Source organism: Sus scrofa, chromosome 14 (genome assembly GCF_000003025.6).
Source record: "Sus scrofa isolate TJ Tabasco breed Duroc chromosome 14, Sscrofa11.1, whole genome shotgun sequence".
Lineage (NCBI taxonomy): Eukaryota > Metazoa > Chordata > Mammalia > Artiodactyla > Suidae > Sus > Sus scrofa.
Window position 1 is genome coordinate 75,845,219 of NC_010456.5, and position 24,251 is coordinate 75,869,469.

A 24,251-nucleotide genomic window follows, 5' to 3' on the forward strand; every position below is an offset into this window, starting at 1 on the left:
CTGAGCCGCATCTGCGACATACACCTCAGTTCATGGGTAATGGCCAGATTCTTAACCCACTGAGCAAGGCCAGGAATCAAACCTGCATCCTCATGGACACTAGTCGGATTCTTAACCCAATGAGTGACAACAGGAACTCCAACAAACTAAAATTTTAGAATTAATACTTTTTAGAATGAGAATTACAAGATTTTTACTATAATTTTCACTACATACTTTCCTCGGGAATTTACAACGACTCGTTTTCCAAAGCCCAAAATGCTGACAAACTCCCAATCTATTTTAATGAAATTCCCTCTCCTATATATTTTTTCCCTACTTAAGTAAAAAAAAGGAAGATGTTAATATCAACTTAATTATTCCTGCTGGAGGGCCTTAATGACTTCATTTGAATGTGACAATGTCCTAGTATAAAGCCTCTAAAGGAAATAAGAAAATTGAGTTCAAGAAAACTATTTCTGAGGTCAGGTTCTAGTTTTCTTAGTTTCAATACAGTATATGTAACTTTGGATATAATCTTAGTTTTCTTATTTGTGAAATAAGGAGAACAATACCTTTCTTAACTCTCTCCTTTCATCCCAATATGACAAAATGCTGACAAAATGAAAGGAGAATGTCATTTAAAGAGCATTGTTTTTGTTCCCTGGTGGCCTAACAATAAGAATCTGGCATTGTTACTGCAGTAGTGTGGGTTTGATCCTTGGCCCAGGTACTTCCACATGCCGAAGGCACAGCCAAAATAAAATAAAGAGCATTGTGGATGAAATGAATACACGGAGTTCCTGCTGCAGTGCAATTAGATTGGTACTGTCTCTGGAATGCTGAGACACAGGTTCCATCCTTGGTCCCATACAGTGGGTTAAGTATCCTGAGTTGCCACATCTGCAGCATGGCTCGCAACTGTGGCTCGGATCTGATCCCTGGCCAGGGAACTCCACATGCTGCTGGACAGTCAAAAATAAATAAATAAACTTTTAAACTGTATGCCAAAAAATTGACAAACTACAAGAAATGGACAACTTCTAGAAACTTACAGCCTGTCAAAACGGAATCAAGAAGAAATAGATCAACTGAACAGACTGATCACTAGAAATAAAATGGAATATGCCATAAAAACTCTTCCTACAAATAAAAGTCCAGGAGCAGATGTCTTCACAAAAGTGAGTTCTACCAAACAAAGAGGAACTTATGCCCATCCTCCTTCAACTTTTCCAAAAGATTGAAGAAGAAGGAACACTTCCAAAGACAGGCTATGATGCCACCATCACCCTAATTCCAAAAGCAGACAATGATACCATGAAAAAAGAAAACTATAGGCCAATATCTCTGATGAATATAGACACAAAAATTCTCAACAAAATTTTAGCCATCCAAATGCAACAACATATAAAAAAGATCATACACCATGACCAGGTGGGATACATCCCAGGTTCACAAGGATGGTTCAACATATGTAAATCAATCAACGTCATATACCACATTAATAAAAGAAATGTGAAAAACCACATGATCATTTCAATAGATGCAGAGAAAGCATATGACACTGTCCAACATCCATTCATGATCAAAACTCTTACCAAAGTGGGTATAGAGGAAACATACCTTAACATAATCAAAGCCATTTATGACAAACCCACAGCAAATATAATACTCAATGGAGAAAAGCTGAAAGCCTTCCCAATAAAATCTGGAACAAGACAAGGATGCCCCCTCTTACCACTTTTATTCAACATAGTATTGGAACTCCTAGCCACAGCAATCAAATAGAAGAAATGCATCCAAATCAGATGAGAAGAGGTACAACTGTCACTGTATGCAGATGACATGATACTACATATAGAAAACCCTAAGGACTCCACACAAAAACTACTCAAACTGATCAACAAATTCAGCAAAGTAGCAGGACATAAGATTAGTAACATCCAGAAATAGTCACATTTCTGTACACTAACAATGAAGTATTAGAAAAGGAATACAAAAATACCTTTTAAAATTGCACCCCAAAAAATCAAATACCTGGGAATACACCTGACCAAGGAGGTCAAAGTCTTATATGCTGAGAACTATAAAACATTGCATCCTCTTTAATTTCCTTGATTAAAGAAATGGAAAGCTATTCCATGCTCCTGGGTTGGAAAAATTAATATTGTAAAAATGGCCATACTAGCCAAAGCAATCTACAGATTCAATGCAATCCCTATCAAATTACCCACAACATTTTTCACGGAACTAGAACAATACAAAAATTTATATGGAACCACAAAAGACCCAGAATTGCCAAAAGCAATCCTGAGGAACAAAAACCAAGCAGGAGGCATAACTCTCCCAGACTTCAGGCAACATTACAGAGCCAGAGTAATCAAGACAGTGTGGTACTGGTACCAAAACAGACAGACCAATAGAACAGAATAGAGAAACCCAGAAATAAACCCAGACACCTATGGTCAATTAATCTTCAACAAAGGAGGCAAGAATATAAAATGGGAAAAAGATAGTCTTTTTAGCAAATGGGTGCTGGGAAAATTGGACAGACACATGTAAATCAATGAAACTGGAACAAACCCTCACCCCATGCACAAAAATAAACTCAAAATGGCTTAAGACTTAAATCTAAAACAAGACACTATCAAACTCCTAGAAAAGAACATAGGCAAAACATTCTCTGATAGCAACCTTACAAATGTTTTCTCAGGTCAGTCTCTCAAAGCATCAGAAATAAAAGCAAAAATAAACCAATGGGACGTAATCAAACAGACAAGCTATTGCACAGCAAAGAAATCATAAAAAAAAAAAAAAGACAACAGAATGGGAGAAAATAGTTTCAAATGATGCAACTGACAAGGATTTAATTTCTAAAATATACAAACAACTTATACCACTCAATGGCAAAAAAGCCAACAACCCAATTGAAAAATAGGCAAAAGACCTGAATAGACATTTCCACAAAGGAGATATACAGAGGGCCAACAAGCAGATGAAAAAATGCTCAATACCACTGATTGTTAGAGAAATACAAATCAAAACTACCAGGAGATCCCACCTCACACCAGTCAGAATGGCCATCATTAATAAGTCCACAAAGTAGTTCCCATCGTGGCGCAGTGGCTAACAAATCCGACTAGGAACCATGAGGTTGTGGGTTCGATCCCTGGCCTTGCTCAGTGGGTTGAGGATCTGGCGTTGCCATGAGCTGTGGTGTAGGTCGCAGACACAGCTCGGATCTAGCGTTGCTGTGGTTCTGGCGTAGGCCAGTGGCTACAGCTCCGATTCAACTCGTAGCCTGGGAACCTCCATATGCCGCGAGAAGCAGCCCTGGAAAAGGAAAAAAAAAAAAAAAGTCCACAAATAACAAATGCTGGAGAGGGTGTGGAGAAAAGGGAACCCTCCTGCACTGCTGGTGGGAATATAAGCTGGTACAACCACTATGGAGAACAGTATGGAGGTACCTTAGAAAACTATACATAGAACTACCATATGACCAAGAAATCCCGCTCTTGGGCATATACGCAGACAAAACTTCTCCTGAAAAAGACACGTGCACCTGCATGTTCATTGCAGCACTGCTCACAATAGCCAAGACATGGAAACAACCTAAATGTCCATCAACAGATGATTGGATTAAGAAGATGTGGTATATATACACAATCGAATACTATTCAGCTATAAAAAAAGAACAAAATAATGTCATTTGCAGCAACATGGATGGAAAGAGAGACTCTCATACTAAGTGAAGTAAGCCAGAAAGAGAAAGACAAATACCATATAATTTCACTTATATGTGGAATCTAATATAGGGCACAAATGAACCTTTCCACAGAAAAGAAAATCATGGACATGGAGAACAGACTTGTGGTTGCCAAGAGGGAAGGAGAAGGAGTAGAAGGGACTGGGAATTTGGGGCTAATAGATGCAAACTATAGCCTTTGGAATGGATAAGCCAATGGGATCCTGTTGTACAGCACTGGGAACTATGTCTGGTCACTTGTGATAGAGCATGATAAAGTGAAAAAAAGAACATATACATGTATGTGTGACTAGGTCACATTGCTGTGCAGCAGAAAATTGACAGAACACTGTAAATCAGCTATAATGGAAAAAATAAAAATTATTAAAAAATAATTCCTATGGACATTTTACTTTTTATGGTGTAGAAGCCTTGTGTTGGATCTGACTATTAAGTTAGAAATATATCAAGTAGCCCAAAAGAGACTGTGAAGGCTAGGTAGGTGAGAATAAATACACATTAGGAAATAAAGACACGTTGTAGTTTGTTTTTTTTAATAATCAATTGAGTACCAAGGAAGTCGTAGATGACCATGGAGTAAATGATAACTTAATCAAATTTAAATACAGGCAGTCCTGTTTTGCACAGTTCCAAAGTGTATAAATCTCAGATACCATAGTTTTAGGTAACCGTTAACACCAGACCTCCAGCAACACAGTAGATATGTCAGTTACTATGCTATAAATATAATTGCATAAGTGCAAATATTGCTGCTAGCTTTTCAGTCCACAAATTACTATACAAATAACAGCTGCTGCACATCATGATTACTGACCAGTCAGATCACTTCTTTCAAAATCCATCAATGATTGGTCACTGCACAGCTGTTATTCAGTTCATGAACAAACAGCAAAGCACGCAGCTATGCTGCCTCCTTTTCTTCCAGTAAAAACCCATGTAATATATTACAAAAATAGATAACTGGAGAGGGAATTCGCCCACAAAGTACAGTAGAGAAATGGAAAGCAATAATGCTGTAAGTGAAATTCAAAACAAACCTAAGTGGAGATAGAGAAGAAAAGACTGACAAGAGAAATGCTTCTAACTTTTGCTGTTTGAGAAATTCTAGCTATGGCGCGCCAGAGGAATTTGTTGAAGGCAAACTTATTAACATAAAGAAAGCGATTGTGATGAAAAAGATAGAAAGATCTTGGAGAAAGTGACTTTAGACAAAAATCACCAATAAAAGGTCCCTCAGAAATATTAACAACATTGAAAGCACAAAGGATAGAACATTGAAAGTTGATCCAAATTTAAAGTATGGTAATTTGGAAAGGCAACGAAAAGATGCTCACTCTGAATCACAAATTTCGCAATGAGATAAAGGCATAAGCTTTTTTTTTTTTTTTCTTTTTTGGCTGCACCCACGGCATGCAGAAGTTCCCAGGCCAGGGGTCAAGTCAAAGCAACCCAAGCCACTGCAGTGACATCAGATTCTTAACCCACTGAGACACAAAAGAACCCTCCTAAGTAAACTATTCTTGATAATTGTTTATAAAGCATAAAAATTATTTTTAAAAAAGCATAAAATCACTTATAACTGGAATCTAATATCCAGCACAAATGAACATCTCCTCAGAAAAGAAAATCATGGACTTGGAGAAGAGACTTGCGGCTGCCTGATGGGAGGGGGAAGGAGTGGGAGGGATCGGGAGCTTGGGCTTATCAGACACAACTTAGAATAGATTTACAAGGAGATACTGCTGAATAGCATTGAGAACTTTGTCTAGATACTCATGTTGCAACAGAAGAAAGGGTGAGGGAAAAAATGTAATTGTAATGTATACATGTAAGGATAACCTGACCCCCTTGCTGTACAGTGGGAAAATAAAAAAAATTATTAAAAAAAAAAAAAAGAAGTTTGTATAAGCCTCTGTATGGGACATGCTTTCATTCCTCTTAATCTGGGAGTAGAATAGCACTGGGAACTATATCTGGTCAGTTGTGATGGAGCATGATGGAGGATAATGTGAGAAAAAGAATTATATATGTATGTGTGACTGGTTCACCTTGCTGTACAGTAGAAGTTGAGAGAATGCTGTAAACCAACTATAAAGGAAAAAATAAGCATCATTTAAAATAAAAAAAAAAAGAATTGCTGGGTCAAAAAAAAAAGCATAAAAATTATAGGAAAAATAAAAGCATAAAAATTACAGGAAAAAACACAGGTGTAAATCTTTATGACCTTGGCAATGGTTTCTTAGATACCTTAAGCATGAGCAACCAAAAAAAGGCGTATTAGACCTCATCGAAATTAAAAATTTTGTGCTAACAGAGAACTATATCCAGTCTCTTGGGGTAAACAATGATGGAAGATAATATAAGAAATGAATATATACGTATGACTGGGTCACTTTGCTGTTCAGCTGAAATGGGCACAACACTGTAAATTAACTATACTTCAATAAATAAATAAATAAATTTTAAAAATTTTGTGCCAAAGAACACCATCAAGAAAGTGAAGACACTGCATAGAACTGGAGAAAATATTTGCAAACCACATACTTGATATGGTTCCAATATCCAGAACATATGAACAACCCTTACAACTAAACAACAAAAAGATAACCCAATTAAAAAATGAGCAGAAGATTTGAATGGAAAATTTTTAAACACCTATAAATGGCCAATAAGCTCATGAAAAGATACTCCACATCATGAGCCATCACAGAAAGGCAAATAAAAACCATAATGAGATAGTACTTCAAACCTACCTTAATAAAAAGCTGGACAAGAACAAGTGCTGGACAGAAGTAGAACAAAAAAATTTTTAAATGTGTATAGAGGAGTTTCTGTCCTGGCTCAGTGGTTAATGAATCCAACGAGGAACCATGAGGTTGCACGTTTGATCCCTGGCCTTACTCAGTCAGTTAAGGATCCAGTGTTGCCGTGAACTGTGGTGTAGGTTGCAGACGCAGCTTGGATCTGGCATTGCTGTGGCTGTGGTGTAGGCCAGCGGCTACAGCTCCAATTAGACCCCTAGCCTAGGAACTTCCATATGCTGAGGGTGAGGCCCTAGAAAAGACAAGAAGACAAAAACAAACAAACAAAAAAACTGCATAGAAATACTGAAGACCCCAAATAGCCTTTAAAGCAAACTTAAGAAAGAAAAATGGAGCTGGAGGAATCAGATTCCATGACCTCAAACTATATTATATAAAGCTACAGTCTTGAAAACAGTATTGTATTGGCACCAAGACAGAAATACAGATCAGTGGAACCGGACACAAAACCCAGAGATAACCTACACCCCTATGGTCAACTAATCTATGACAGAGAGTTCCTGTCATGGCACAGCAGAGAAGAATCTGACTAGTATCCATAAGGCTGTGGCTGTGGCATAGGTCAGCAGCTATAGCTCCAATTCAACCCCAAGCCTGGGAACTTCCATATGCCACGAGTGTGGCCCTAAAAAGCAAAAAAAAAAAAAATACACACACACACACACACACACATATATATATATATATAAACACATATATCTCTATGGCAAAGGAGGCCAGAATATACAATGGAGAAAAGAAAGTCTCTTCAATAAACGGTGTTGGTAAAACTGGACAGCTACATATAAAAGAAGGAAATTAGAACATTCTCTAATACCATACACAATAATAAACTCAAAGTGGATTGAAGACCTAAATGCAAGGCCAGATACTATAAAACTTCTAGATTAAAAACATAGGCAGAACACTCTTTGACATAAAGCACAGTGATTATCTTTTTGGATCCACCTCCTAGAGCAATGAAAATAAAAACAAAAAGAAACAAATGGGATGTAATTAGACTTTTTGCACAGCAAAGGAAACCATAAATAAAACAAAGAAACAACCCACAGAATGTGAGAAAGTATTTGCAAAGGAAGCAACCAACAAGGGATTAATCTCCAAAAGACACAAACATCTCATGCAGCTCAATATCAAAAAACAAACAACTCAATCAAAAAATTGGCAGTAGGAGTTCCCTTGTGGGGAGGATCCAGCATTGTCACTGCCCCAGGCTCTGGTTACAGCTATAATGTCCTTGCCCCAGGAACTTTTGCATCCCATGGACACACCCCCAAAAAATGTGCATAAGATCTAAATAGACGTTTCTCCAAAGAAGATATACAGATGCCCAAAAAAGCATATGAAAACATGCTCAACATTGCTAATTATTAGAGAAATGCAAATCAAAACTACAATGAAGAACCACCTCATTATACTGGTCAGAAAGGCCATCATCACCATGTCTACAAACGGAGTTCCCATTGTGGCTCAGTGAAAACAAATCCAACTAGTATCCATGAGGACGTGGGTTGGATCCCTGGCCTCACTCAGTGGGTCAAGGATTGGGTGTTGCCATGAGCTGTGGTGTAGGTCAAGACGTGGCTTGGATCCCACATTGCTATGTGTAGGCCAGCAGCTGTAGCTGATTCAACTCCTAGCCTGGGAACTTCCATATACTGCAGGTGTGGCCCTGAAAAGGAAGGAAAAAAAAAAGTCTACAAATGATAAATGTTGGAGAGGGTATGGAGAAAATGATGCCATCCTACATTGTTGGTAGGAATGTAACTATGAAGAACAGTATGGAGGTTCCTTAAAAGACTAAATACAGAACTACCATTTGATCCTGCAATCCCATTCCTGGGCATTTGTCCACAGAAAACCATAATTCAAAAAAATACATGCACTCCAATGTTTACTGCAGCACTATTTACAACAGCCAAGACACAAAAACAACCTAAATGTGCATCAACAGAGGAATGGAAGAAGAAGATATGTTACATATATACAATGGAATATTACTCAACCATAAAAAAGAATGAAATAATGCCATTTGCAGCAACAATAGATGGACCTAGAAATTAGCCTACTAAATGAAGTAAGTCAGAAAGAGAAAGACAAAAACCATATGATATCACTTATATGTGGAATCTAAAATATTATACAAATGAACTTACGGACAAAACAGGAACAAACTCATAGAGAGAAGAGACTTGTGGTTCCTGAGAAGGACAGGGCTGGGGGATGCATGAACTGGAAGTTTGGGATTAACAGATGCAAACTTTTATATATAGAAGGGATAAACAACAAACTCCTACTGTATAGCACAGGGAACAATATTCAATATCATAATAAACCATAATGGAAAAGAATATGAAAAAGAATGTGTGTGTGTGTATATATATATATACAAATAACTGAATCACTTTGCTCTACAGCAGAAATTAACATTGCAAATCAATTATACTTCAATAAAATAAAAAAAGAACAAGTGTTGGCAAGGATGTGAAGAAACTGGAACCCTCATACACTGCCAATGGGACTGTAAAATGGTACAGCCATTTTGAAGAACAGTTTGGCAGTTCCTCAAATATTAAGCTAAAATTACCACATGACCCAGCAATTCCATTTATACCCAAGAGAAATTTAAATGTTTGTACAAAATTTGTAAACAAATCTTCATAGCATTAGTCATAATAGCCAAAAGTAGAAACAACCCAAATGTCCTTCAACTGATAAATAAAATGTGGTATATCCAGACAACAGAATATTATTCAGCCATGAAAAATAAAAGTGCTGATACATGCTACAACATGGACATACCTTTTAAAAACACTATTACATGACATAAACCAGACATATTAGGCTGCATATTGTATTATTCCACTTATAAGAAACATCTAGAATAGGTAGATTCATAGAAAGTGGCAATTGCCAGGGGCACTAGGAGGGAGAAAGGAAAGTGACTACTTAAATGGGGTTTCTTTTGGGGTGATGGAAACAGTGATGACGGTTTCACAACCATGTGAATATAATAAAACCAGGGTAAATTTTATAGTATGTGAATTATTTCTCAATAGAAAACAGAAAAAATAGTTATTAAAAAAAAAAAAGGAGCACTATCTTGGCCACCTGACAGGCCTAGGAATGAAAAAAAAAAAAAATCACAAGTGTACTTAATGAATACTAGTGTTACATATTTTTCATTTCCCTATAAATTTATACTCAATAATAAGAGTTTTAATGTTCTGACAAAAATTTTAAAGGTCACAGAACAATTATAATTTTTGCCACTGATTATTTAGTTATCATACATGGTTTCAGCTTACATATTCACTTTTACAGTCCCAAACCATCATGCAAACTGAGCACTGCCTGTACAGTGTCAGAAAATCTCATCTGAAGCACTTTTTTTTTCTTAGGGCATATGGAAGTTCCCAGACCAGGGGTCAAATCAGAGCTGCAGCTGCCAGCCTATGCCACAGTCACAGCAACACCAAATCCGAGCCGTGTCTGCAAACTATACCACAGCTCATGGCAACTCGGAATCCTTAACCCACTGAGCGAGACCAGGGATTGAACCTGCATCCTCATGGATACCAGTCAGATTCTTAACCCACTGAGCTACAATGGGAACTCCTGAGGAATCTTCTGAAGTAGTGTAAAGATAATGTGATTACCTACCTGTAATTCCTCTGCTGTGGAAACATCTAGTCCTGTTAGATCTTGTATTCTCATATTAAGTCGAGATACCACAGGGTTTTCATAGCCAGAGAGCCAGGCACTAAAAACAAGAAGAAAAATATTAGTTTTACTGATAAAGTTTCAATACATGAAGAGTAATAGCTAATATTTAAAAAGCTATAATAGAAGTTCCTACTGTGGCGCAATGGGATCAGTGGTGCCTCTGCAGTGCCAGGACACAGGTTCGATTCCTGGCAGCACAGTGGGCTAGAGGACCCAGCATGGCTGAAACTGTGGCTGAGCCTGGTAACTCAATATGCTTCAGGGCGGCCAAAAAAGGAAAAGCAGAACAAAACACAAAACTATAATATATGGGACATTAAGCCTTTATCTACATGCACTGATTTGCTTGTTTAGTTAATTTTCTTGTTGGATGTGATTTTTACTAATGCTGTTATGATTTCTGAAAGATGTTACATTCCACAGTTAGAGGTTGGAAAAGGAAAAAACTATTATCATTTACTAATAACATTTATTCAATGAAAACAGCTGGATTAATGTAAGAAGGGCTATCTACATTGATAATTTTTTTTAATTCTGGAAAAATGCATATACCAAACTAAAAACAATTGTTCCTTCTAGGCAAGGTATAAGAACTGACCAGGGTGGAGGTCACAGGGGTTTAGCCTGATTTATATAATGCTAATATTTTATAAGGAAAAAAATTCATGTGTTACTTGTATAAAAAAAAGTTTTTTAAAGGGATCCAACACACCCAGAAGGATGGCTATAATCAAAACGATGGACAGTAACAAGTGTTGGTGACGATGTGAAGATAGTGGAACCCTCACACATTGCTGGTAGGATGGTGCAGCCACTTTGGAAAACACTTTGGCAGTTTGTTAAAACACGGAGTTACCACCATGTGACCTAGCATTTCCACTCTTAGGTATATACCTAACAGAAATTAAAATATGTTCATAGAGGAGTTCCCGTCGTGGCGCAGTGGTTAATGAATCCGACTAGGAACCATGAGGTTGAGGGTTTGGTCCCTGGCCTTGCTCAGTGGGTTAATGATCCGGTGTTGCCGTGAGCTGTGGTGTAGGTTGCAGACGCAGCTCAGATCCCACGTTGCTGTGGCTCTGGCGTAGGCTGGTGGCTACAGCTCCGATTCGACCCCTAGCCTGGGAACCTCCATATGCCGCAGGAGCGGCCCAAGAAATAGCTAAAAAAAAATTAAAAAAAAAAAAAATTTTAAAGTAAAATTCTTTAAAAAAAAAAAATGTTCATAGAAAAACTTGTACAGGAGTTCCCATTGTGGCTCAGCAGTAATGAACCCGACTAGTATCCATAAGGACACGGGTTCAATCCCTGGCCTCTCTCTCGGTGGGTTAAGGATCCAGTATTGCCATGTGTTGTGGTGTAGGTCACAGATGAGGCTCAGATCTTGCTTTGTTGTGGCTGTCGTGAAAGCTGGCAGCTAAGGCTTGGATTCAACCCATAGCCTGGGAACTTCCATATGCCACAGGTGTGGCCCTAAAAAGACAAAAAAAAAAAAAAGAAAAAAGAAAAATTCGTACATAAAAGCTCATTATTAATAATGGCCAAAAAGTGGAATACTCCAAATGTCTATCAACTGATGGACACATAAAATGTGATATATCCATATACGAATATTGTGCCATGAAAAGGAAGGAAGTACTGATACTTGCCACAACATGGATGAACCTTGAAACCATTATGTTAAAAAAGATAAATCAGAAACAAAAAGTCACACATTATGATTCCATTTATATGAAATGTCCAGAAGAGGCAAATCAACAGATACAGAAAATAGACTATTGGTTGCCAGGGGAAGAGAGAAATGGAGAATGACTCCTAATGGGTACAGGATTTCCTTTTGGGGTGGTGAAAATGTTCTGGAATTATACGGTGATGACTGCACAACTAAACAGACTAAAAACCACTGAATTTTATACAGTAATAGGTGAACTTTATAGTATGAAAATTATAGCTCAATAAAATGGAACCACAAAATTCAATAACCTCCTTTACTTATGTTTTTCCCAGTCTATCAGACTTTTTCTTTCTTCACTCCTCTTATCAAGCTTTGATTCATCATTTCAATAGCATTCTTGCTAAAATTCAACTGTCTGGCAAAAACACAATACTGAGTGAATTTCTTTTCTCCAAGCTTTAAACTGCATTACCAAACCTTACTGGAGAAAGTCAAGATTTAGGGCAGATACGTTCCATTAAAAATTCACGAATACCACTGAGCTCCCTGGTGGCTCAGCAGGTTAAGGATCAGTATTGTCACTGCTGTAGTGTGGAGTCAATCCCTGGCCCTGGAATTTTCACATGCCACAAGTGCAGACAAAAAAAAAATCATGAACAGTAACTCCAAACAAGCCTTTACTTTTACCTCTACTCTGAACCCTAACCCACCTTAATTCAGTTGATAATATATCTTCTACTTCGCAGATAAAATAGATACAAATCTGTTCCTTATGCATAGTTCATTCTAGTTCATTCCAGTTCCCAAGAAGGCTTCTCTCCATTATCTAAAGCCAATCCTCTGCCTTAGATTCTATTATTTCACTGAATGCTACTTAAGAAAAAACTTTCTAATCATTGTGGCCCCCACAGCAAACTACTGCCTTACCAGTGAAAAGGGTGCACTGATTTAACAGCCAAGAGATGTGGTCCTAATCCTGCCAGTTGTTATCCGTATAGGTTGTTTTTTTGTTTGTTTGTGTTTTTTTTTTTTTTTTTTTTTTTGCTTTTTAGGGTCACACCTGTAGCACATGGAGGTTCCCGAGCTAGGGGTTGAATTGGAGCTACAGCTGCTGGCCTATGCCACAGCAACGCAAGATCCAAGCCACGTATGCAACCTACACCACAGCTCACGGCATCACCAGGTCCTTAACCCACCGAGCAAGGCCAGGAATCGAACCTGCAACTTCATGGTTCCCAGTCAGATTCCTTTCTGCTGCACCACGACAGGAAGTCATATCAGTGTAGATTTTATAGTTGCTTTTCCGACCACTTTTTTTTTTTTTTTTTTTTTTGTCTTTTTGCCTTTTCTAGGGCCGCTCCCGCAGCATATGGAGGTTCCCAGGCTAGGGGTCGAATCGGAGCTGTAGCCACCAGCCTACGCCAGAGCCACAGCAACGTGGGATCCAAGCCGGGTCTGCAACCTACACCACAGTTCACGGCAACGCCGGATCCTTAACCCACTGAGCAAGGCCAGGGATTGAACCCCGCAACCTCATGGTTCCTAGCCAGATTCGTTAACCACTGCACCACAATGGGAACTCCTCTGACCACCTCTTAAGAGAGTCTGATAATTACTATTATTTACAAATAAAAATGATTTTTACTGAAATAAATCCATCAGATCAAAAAGAATCCCCATATTTTCCTCTGAATGGATATGAAAAATGTAAATTTTGTTAACAGTATTATTTATCCTAGTTCAATTCTAATAGCATGTCATGTCAATTTCATGTTTTTTCCTCTTTGATTTCTTCAGTGACCCATTGGTTGTTTAGTAGCTATTATTTATCTTTCACAGGTTTGTGTTTTTTGCATTTTTTTTTTTCTTGAGCTGATTTCTAGTCTCAGCATTGTGGTCAGAAAAGATGCTTGATATGATTTCAATCTTCTTAAATTTACTGAGGTTTGATTTGTGGCCCAGGATGCAATCTATCCTGAAGAATGTTACATGTGTGCTTGAGAAAAATGTGTATTCTGCTGCTTTTGGATTGGAATGCTCTAAAAATATCAATTAAGTCTATGTGGTTTAATGTGTCACTTAAGACTTGTGTGTAGTGATTTTCTCTCTGGATGATCTGTTCACTGATGTAAGTGGGTTGTTAAAGTCCCCCACAATTACTGTTACTATTGCTTTCTCCTTTGATGGCTATTAACAGTTGCCTTATATATCGTGGTGCTTCTATGGTGAGTGCATATGTATTTACAGTTATTATATCTTCTTCTTGGATTGAGCCCTTGATCATTAAGTAGCGTTCTTATTTGTCTTTTATAACAGTCCTTAAAGTCCATTTTGTCTGATATAAGGATTGTTACTCTAGCTTTCTTTTGACTTCCACTTGTATGGAATATCTTCTTCCAGCTCCTCACTTTCAATCTTGCCTGTGTCCCTAGATCTGAAGTATGTCTCTTGTAGACAACATATACATAGATCTTGCTTTCGTATCCATTCAGCCAGTCTATGTCTTTTGGTTGAAGCATTTAATGCATTTACATTCAAGGTAATTACTAATATGGGTGTGCTTACAGCCATTTTCTTAACTGTTTTGGATTTGTTATTGTAGGACTTGTTGTGATTATTTTGTGATTACATTCACATGATTGTGATTAGTTAAAAACTTCCTCCCCCTCCTGCTCCCTCTTACTGTTCCTCCCCTGATCCTAAAAAAGCTTTGACTTGGCCCAGCACAGGGAGGAGTCAAGGAAGCCTTCTCTGAAGAAGAAACGACCAAAGTGATATGACTGACCAAGCACTCAGTGCTGTTGCAATCATTCAGCAACTCAATCTCCACTTCGTACCCAATCTTGGTATCAAAGTAACATCAATAAACTCAAAAACATCTTCTTTCATACACTGCCCAAGTAATTATTTCTGTGCCTTTACACTCCCTGAAGGATAGATATACACCTTCATTCCAGGTTCTCCTTTTCCTAACTGCTGGAAATCCATCTTCAAAGACTGCTGCTTTCATGCATGTGCCCAGGCATGAACACTGCCCTCCATGTCACCTTACAGTTGTTTCAGTACTATGGTCTTTTGGTCCAGAGACATCTGCCAGCACATATTATCTACTGCATCATGGACCATCTATAATGGATCATCCTCCATTTCCTTGATGCTGCAAGGATCAGAATACCCCAACCCCAGGGGAATCCTCTTCAGCCTGTTTCCTCAATATACTGAGGTATTGTTGGCACTCCTCTTCTTTCCAAAAAGGAAGAATTATCTTTTTCTCTCTGTTAAGATACTCTTAATATTTTCTTTGATGTAAAGAAATTAAGTGTTCTTCACAAAAGTAATCAAGCTTGTGGTACCTTTTACATCTAACAGGATCACAGTGACTTTGGTGGACACCTGCTGGATGCTACTATGAGAATCACCCTAGGTTGGGAGGGTGGAAGGTGGTGGCAACTGTGCCCTCAGAATCACCCAGGGCTTCTCACAGCCCGTCAGGGTTGCCAACTGCCTGCAACTTAAAGCATATCAGGGAATGGCTACCTCCATGCACCTGATGGCAGCTGCCCTTGTAGGTTTTTATGGTACCATATATACTTCTTTTGTAATGTTTATCACAGTGATTATTCATTAACTTGCTATGATTAAGGTAAGACATCTTCATTCAACTACTAGTTCCGATTACATATAAATTCTGCCTAGTTTTGCTCACCACTATATCCACAGAACATATTTCAGTGCCTACCATATGGGAGATGCTCAGTTAATATCTGCTGAATGAATGAATCCTGAAGATGTCTTAGAACTAATCTAAGATTTATTCCATTTTACTGTAAGTATCTCTCTGGTGATCACATGCAAATTTACAAGGACTGGCCAAGTAGAACTCTTCTGTGCAGCAAAAATAGGAAGGATCCAAGAATTTTACTGTTATAAAGGATGTAGCTGATAAATATACTAAGAACTTATTTCTCCCAATTCTGACCAAGTTCCTAGAAGAATATCTAGTATATAAATGTACCTGTCTTTTTTGCTTGACAACAATCTGATAGATTTTTGAACTTTATAAGCAACCAACTACTGACTTGACTTTTATAGATAACTGCAACACAAGATTGGCAAGTGTCCTAATAAAGTTTCAAATTCAGTACATCTTGATAAAATACCCTATTTCATCTTGGAAACTGTCTTCTAATACAGTTCCTTCCTTCACTACACTACCAATTTTTAAGCATCTATTCTTACCTTTTTCTCCTATACTTTGGTAGAAGCATTGTCCTTCAGCCTTTCAGAGGCTGGAGCTTCTATCAATGCTTTTGAATCTACCTTTCTATAGGCTGTACTCCAGCAGTTACTGACTCCCTTTTTATCTTTAAGCTTTTTCTGTGCTTACTTATTTTTCAGCCTGAAGTCTCCTGCTAGCAAGAAGACCACCTTCACTTTTGCCATTCTAGAAAATTATCATTCCAGTCAGTCACTTTTTAGTTTTAAAATTATAAAAGTAAGAAATGTTTATTATATACAACAAATGGTTGTAGGACACTTGAAAACTATATGCAAAAAAAAGAAGATGGACCCCCTACCTCACACCGTATTTTAAAAATTAACTCAAAGGGGGTTAAAGACCTAAATATAAGTAAGAGCTAAAATTATAAAACTTTCAGGAAAACACATGGCATTTATCTTTGTGACCTTAGATTACACAGTGGTTTAGCTATGACTTCAAAAATACAAGCAACAACAGAAAAAATAAACAGGATATCATTAAAATAAACTTTTGAACTTTCAAAGACATGAACTTTACAGCAGCATTATTTATAATAGCCAAAAAGTAGAAATAACCCAAATAAATGTCAGCAGATTAGATAAAATGTGGTATATCCATACAAAAGAATATTGTTCAACTATATCTTGAAAAAAATGCTAAGTGAAAAAAGCTGGACACTAAAGGCCACATATTATATGATTTCATTTATACAAAGTCTCCTGAATGGGCAAAGCCATAGCGAGAAAAAGCAGATGAGTGGCTGCCTAGGGCTGGGGCAGGAAGGGGGTTAAGGATTGGATGGTTATGGCTAAGGATTACAGAATTTCTCTTTGGGCTAAAGAAAATGTTCTAAGAGTACTTGTGGTGATGGATGCATAAGTCTCTGAATATACTAAAGGTCACTGAATTGTACACTTCAAAAAGGTGAATTGTGTGGTATACCCAATAAAGCTATTTTAAAAATATATAATTATAAAAATTTCAAACAGCACAAAAGTATATGAAGTGCCTTTCCTAGTCCCACTCCTCACAGGTAAATGCTATTAACAAGTAGGTATATATCCTCTCAACATTTTTCCCCTGTATGTAAACAAAAATACAGAGAGAATTTTTTTAAAAAAAGGAATCCACCCACCCTTCAATCTTCCATCTCAATATACACATACACTTTATTCCCCCCAAAAAATACTTGACATCTTTCCTCATTGATACACATACCACTACCTCATTTAAAAAAATTATTGGAGTTCCCTAGTGACCTAGTAGTTAAGGATTCAGCATTGTCACTGCTGTGGCTTGTTGTCATTGCTGTGGCTGGGGTTCAGTTCCTGGCCTGATAACTTCTGCATGCCACACGTGTAGCCAAAAGAAAACAATCAGAAAAAAATTACTGTGGTAAAAATAAACAACATAAAATTAGCCATTTTAACCATTTTTAAAAATACGGTGAAACATGTATAAAATTTACCATTTTTGGCCATGCCCACAGCGTGCAGGAGTTGCCAGGCCAGGGATCTAACCCATGCCACAGCAGCGGCTTGATCCATGGCAGTGACAATGCTGGATTCTTAACCCTCTGAGCCACCAGAGAACTTCTAAAGTTAGCCATTTTAAATGCACAATTCAGTGGTGTTAAATATCTTCATGAAGTCATATAACCATCGCCACTAGTTCCAAAACTTTGTAATCATTCCAAACTGAAACTCTATACTCATTAAACAATAATTTACCATTTCCCTCCACTTCCAGCCCCTGGTAACCTCTAATCCATTTCTTTATCTGTATGAATTTACCTATTCTGAGTACCTCCTATAAGCAGAATCATATAATATTTGTCCTTTTGTGCCTGGCTTATTTCATTTAATATAATGTCCTCAAGGTTCATCCGTGTTATAGTATACATCAGAATTTAATTCCTTTTTAAGACTGAATGATATTACATTATTTGTTAATACCATATTTCGTTTATTGATTCATCCATTAATGGATACCTGGGTTGTTTCTGCCTGCTGAATATTGTGAATAATGCTTTTAGGAACATGGGTGTGAAAGTATGAGTCCCTCCTTTCAGTTTTTTGGAGTATATACTTAGAAGTAGAATTTCTGGGTCATACTATAATCCATGTTTGACTTTGTGAGGAACTACCAACCTATCTTCCACAGAAACTATATCACCTTACATTTCCATTTCTCATTTTGTTTTTTAAACTACTGCTTTTCTTTTTAAAATAAAATACTTTAATTCCAAAAAAAACCCATGAAGGTCTATCAGTAAAGCATTGATTAAATAAGGTTGTTTCTAATTTTTCTCTATTACACACAATATTGTAAACAGAAATTTCTATATTGTTTGCACACTTATGGGAATATCTCTGTAGGATCAACTCCTAGATGTGGAATGGCTAGATGACTTTTAATTTTGATAAATGTCAAATGGTCCTCTAAAAAAGATGCAGTAATTTATACTTACACCAACTGTTTATAAGAGTGCCCATTTCATAAAATCCTTGTCAGTACAAATCTTTTTAATCTTCTCCCAACCTTAGAGGCATTTTTACAATTTTTGTTTATTTTTTGGTCTTTTTAGGGCTGCACCTGCAGCCTATGGACGTTCCCAGGCCAGGGGTCAAATAGGACCTGCAGCTGATGGCCTACACCACAGCCACAGCAATGTGGGATTCAAGCTGCATCTGAGACCTACACCACAGCGCATGGCAATGCCGGATCCTTAACCCACTGAGGGAGACCAAGGGTCGAACCCTCATCTTTATGGATACTAACTGGGTTCATTACCACTGAGCCATGACAGGAACTCCCGAGGCAAAAATACTTTAATTGATGGGAGTTCCATCGTGGTGTGGCGGTAATGAACCTTTCTAGTATCCATGAGGATGTGGGTTTGATCCCTGGCCTCACTCAGTAGGTTAAGGATCTGGCATTGCTGTGGCTGTGGTGTTAGGCCAGCAGCTACAACCCTGATTCAAACCCTAGCCTAGGAACTTCCATATGCTGCAGGTGTGGCTCTAAAGAGAATGTGTGTGTGTGTGTGTATATATATATATATTTTAATTGTTTAAACATTTCTAAAAGTTTTAATTTGCACTTCTTGTTATATCATGAACAGTCTCAATGGAAGGTTTGAAGCTTAGCAGTTGAGCCTCAGATGACAGTAATTCATTGAACTGTAGCTTAAAATTGTTTAATGGTGGTTCTGCTATATTCGCTCAGAGGAAAATGAGTTCTACACAGAAATTATTTCATTTAATTTGACTTTTACATGAAAACCTCTTCAAAAATATTTTAGTAAGATTCTCCTAAACTAGAGAACTCCATACATTTAAAACATTTTACCGGAGTTCCCAATCCCATCGTGGCGCAGTGGTTAACAAATCCAACTAGGAACCATGAGGTTGCGGGTTCAATCCCTGGCCTTGCTCAGTGGGTTAAGGATCCAGCGTTGCCATGAGCTGTGGTATAGGCTGCAGACGTGGCTTGGATCCCACATTGCTGTGGCTCTGGTGTAGGCTGGCAGCTACAGCTCCGATTTGACCCCTAGACTGGGAACCTCCATATGCCATAGGAGCGGCCCAAGAAATGCCAAAAAAGACCAAAAAAAAAAAAAAAATTTTTACTAATTGGGATCCCATCCTTAAAGCATCACTGCTAATCTGTCTTTAGCAACATTATTGTATACCTATCAGGCAGTCTAAGAAATTAGTTCTAAATTGTTTTAACATTGCTGAAAATTCAGTGGAGACAATGATACTATAATATATGTTAACTATTCTTTAGGATCTGAAAGTCTTATTGCTACATTAAATTAAATCATCAGAAATCAAGGTTCTTTCTTCTAGTGCTCAGTGCTTTAATTGAGTGAGAATGTAAAGTTAGAGCATTTACCCTAACAGGAAAAAAGTCATTTGAAGAACATTATTTTTTACAACCAGAATTGTCAACTAATTGTCAATTGTTTTAGAATGTCAACTAAGTTATACGGCATTTTTTCTTTTTTTACTTTATATGGCCACACCCACGGCATATGGAAGTTCCCAGGCTAGGGGTCCTCTTCTAATCCAACATATGTAAAGATTAACAATTTACAATCAGCTAATATAAATCCACTATGTGATTTTTTTTTTGCAAAGGCAAAAAAGATAATTTCCAAAGCACCAGGTACAGTGGGCAAAATTCAATAATTCTTCTCTAAATGCTTAATAAGTTAATAAAGAAAGGCTAATATCTAGGCTGGGAACTTATCTAGTTGCTTTGGTTCTGGAACAACTGTGGGACAATTATACAATAACACTATAGATCTATCCATTTCAGTTATCTCAATCTAAGAACCACTGTTCAACTCAATGGAAGGCAAGACTTTTTAAAAGTTACTCCAATTAAAAAAAAAAATCTGAAATCATTCAAAGCTATTTGTATTGGCTTCTATATTGTAAAAATACACTTTTTACACTGTATTTGTTTTTTATTAACATGGGGTAATTAAATCTTAAGCATACTAAAATAGCATATTATAGGAAACCTGTACTTCAAAGTAAAAAAATGAAAACCACTTCCAAGAAGTGATTCTAATTCCATCAGAATCAAAGAAGCTTTTTCTACCACACTAAATAGATTGTTTATTTGCATTTGATTATTTATATACTTTAACTGGACTTACAAGCTCACATAACTAAATTATCTTTTCAGAGCACGTAACTGAATGTTTACCTCTCAAAAACTAAAATTCTGTTTCTCTGATTTAGCTGAAATTATTACCTTCTTCATTAACAAGCTGTAGTAAATTTTTATTTTCTTTAATTGGAAAAGACAAAGCTGATTTGCCAAAAGTTCAAAGTAGTCAATAAAGTAAATAAAAACTTTTATGTTTCTTAAACAGTAATAGATTTCCACACATACTTTGCCCAAAGAAAATTCTATTTGCTAGAAGACTGGAACATATTTTCACTTCCACAGCTGATGATGCAACCACTTAGAAATTTTTCAAAATACAGATATCTGAAATTCCCTTCTGACCTTTTCAAAATACAGATGTTCCCAGAGTAAAAGGGATCACATACAGCACACAAAATTTCTTTCTATTTTGCATTTGAGATACCTTTTTCAGAGGCATAATATATGAAGGAAACATAAAGCACTCATTTAATTTACTTCTAGAAATCTTCAAAATTCAGATTTACAGTGGTGGGTAGAAAATGTCTTGATATAGCTATTAAATTTCCAAAACAGTAAAAACTCTTTATTTGTTAAAATATGACATATATTGGATATTTTATGGAGCACATTCCTTTTTTAAGGCCTCTCTCTCAACATACATTTTTTATTTTTAAGATAACTGCTGAACTCTTTTCCTTGAGTAAAGATGATAATCACTATGCTACGGAGTTTCTTTGTACTAGGTTGTTTTGAACACAAACACACACCCACACTACATACTTTGCCAAGACTGGGTAAATTTATTGTGGCTTCTAATGCTACTGGCTTAATACCTTCTGCTATTATATAATATAAAGTATTGTTGTGTCTTTCTCAAAAATCCAATAAAATGGCTTCTTAGAGCTATAAAACTATAATACTCAAAAAATAAGTTCAAGATGTTTAGAAATATTTAGCTTCTAAGGAAAAATGTTTGTAGATCACCTTTCTGGGAGTAATTTATTTGGACTTGCTGGTAAGAGTCCAATGACTCTGTGGGCTGAATATTTTGTCAAAAGGTCCATTGTGTATATATAGAAAATTTCCAAAAATCACTTCCAAAATACTAAGTTCATGAAATTTTGTTTTATATGCTTCCTAAAAACATCCAAATCTGGAGAATTTAGATGCTTACAAGTTCTGACAGTAAAAATGCCTTAAAACCATGCTATAATGTCTGATAAAATAAATAATGAATTAAGTTATTTTTTTTAAATGGATAATGGGCTCTTTTTTTAAAGACATGAATAAGGTTCTGTAATAATATGGAAAATTAGCTTACTCAGCTTAAAAGGAAAGTTAGTTAAAATACACAGAAGCACTATAACTCCTGGCTCAACATGTCTATCCAAATTAGTTACGGCCAATCCTTATCTATTAATGTTACTGAAATCAAAATCACATTATAGGAAATTTAATTTTCTTCCTGTTTTCTAATAGGGGCAAGGGGACAGGCAGTGGTATAGGGCAGACAGGAAACCAGGATATCTGGGTAAGGATGTTGAAGGTTAATATATGAAGGACATAAAGCTTTGCCCAAAAAGTAATTATGAGAACAGATCAATGCATTCTATCTAGCCTTTACAATACTTTGCTATGACTTACAGCAACAATATTAAATTTTTTTTTGATTGAGTGCCCCCAAAATAGTTGTAAAAGTCTATATACTCCTTTGCACAATTTTTAGTTGACAAATGAAATTTTTCATCTTAAGAGTTTCAAAGGTTTTCATTCTGTCATACTGAAGAGTGGTAATTTCTGAAAAATGATTATTTTATATATCTGGTGGAATCCAGATACCATAATGATTTGATACCCACCATCAACTACTTTTAAAAGATACATGAAACATTTTTTAAATGTTTCATCTGGGAATTTTACATCATTTGTTTCTTGTTCTTCCTTGAACTTGCATTTTCATTCCATTCTTATCTTAGAGAGAGTGGTTTTCAACAGGGGCAGAAAGGTGGAGTCCCCAGTGATAGTGGTGGGAATTTTGCTTACCAGGGGACATTTGGCAGTGTCTGAAGACATTTTTGATTGTCACAGCTAAGATGAAGGGTGCTACTGGCATTCGGTGGGCACCAGACATGGTGCTGAACATCCTACAAGGCTCAGGTCCATCAACCAATAACCATTATCTGATCCACTATGTCAACAGTGTTGATGATGAGAAGCCCTGTCCTAGAGTCATATATTGCAATGCCTAAAAGTCTTTTATTCACCACACTGTATTTGTCTACAACAAAAATATTTATGTAAATTAATAAAAATATAAATTTCCTGTAATATGAAGGCCTAAGTGTTAAAAACGATGTCTCCTAGAGTGAGTTACTACAAGTATTATTAGTATTTGTTAATCTAAATAATGTGATTAAATAATCATCATCAAATATAAAAAGTGAAAATATGTTCCTAATGAGATGGAGGAAGCTTCTTATTTCATTTTCAATTAGGTATTGTATCTGAATATTTATTCACACAATAAATATTATCTATTGCTATAATGAGACCAAATTCAGTTCAATGATACTTCTATCTTCATCTTTATGAGAGCTGAGAAACCTTCTTTATATAAATAAGTAGGTGAAAAAGGAGTTCTGTTAGAATAATGTTCCTTATTTTGTGAGCTCCTATTAGTTCTATACACGTATTAAGTATCAGAGTGACCTTTTATTAAAAATTACTTCAGTGATCTATCAGCCAATAACTTAAATAGATTCTCTTAAATAATGTTAAAAGCAAAGAATTTGAAGCCAACTGACTTGCAAAGGATTTGTTGGGTATTCCTTCATGGCATTGATTTTTTCACTACCAACAGCTACTGAGTAAACCAGAGACTTTTAAATGCCCTCTTTTCTACAGAGGCCAAATTAGGCCTTGTTCTGTGAAGGGCCTTTGGGAACTTCCCTTACTTTAATATGAGAACACAACTTCACTTATCAGGTTGAGTTTGGGCTATCTCAGCAGGTATTTTAAAATCTAGTTAAGTTACTTTAGAAAATCTCCATTAAACCTCTGCATAACCTTGTCTGTTTATTAGTTCATCATGAAACATCACGGATATCATCAAATACCTTATGCCTAATAAACGAGGGCTTGGAAACTGTATGGTGGGTTTTATGAAAATTAGATTCTCAAGAAAGAAAATAGTCCAAATATGACTAAAATTCTTCCCATTACTCCCTTACCTCTTAGATACTCTGTACTGTGCTGTGGTCAATTTTCCAGTCTCGGGGTCATGTACTGTAGCTCGGCTCAGCTACAAAAAAAAAAAAAGAGAAAGGACAAGGACTTACTCACGTAGCAGGCAAT

General features: G+C 36.7%; 1 protein-coding gene across 2 annotated transcripts in view; it reads right to left on the reverse strand.

The window, feature by feature from the left end:
* The window catches only part of P4HA1 (prolyl 4-hydroxylase subunit alpha 1), a 91,915-nt gene that overhangs the window by 18,012 nt on the left and 49,652 nt on the right, over window positions 1-24,251 (reverse strand). The window contains exons 9-10 of one of the 2 annotated variants that reach the window (XM_005671052.3): window positions 24,128-24,198; window positions 10,231-10,330 (exon numbers count right to left, since the gene is read on the reverse strand). In XM_005671052.3, the coding sequence (XP_005671109.1) occupies window positions 10,231-10,330; window positions 24,128-24,198 (171 nt within the window). 2 annotated transcript variants of the gene reach the window in all.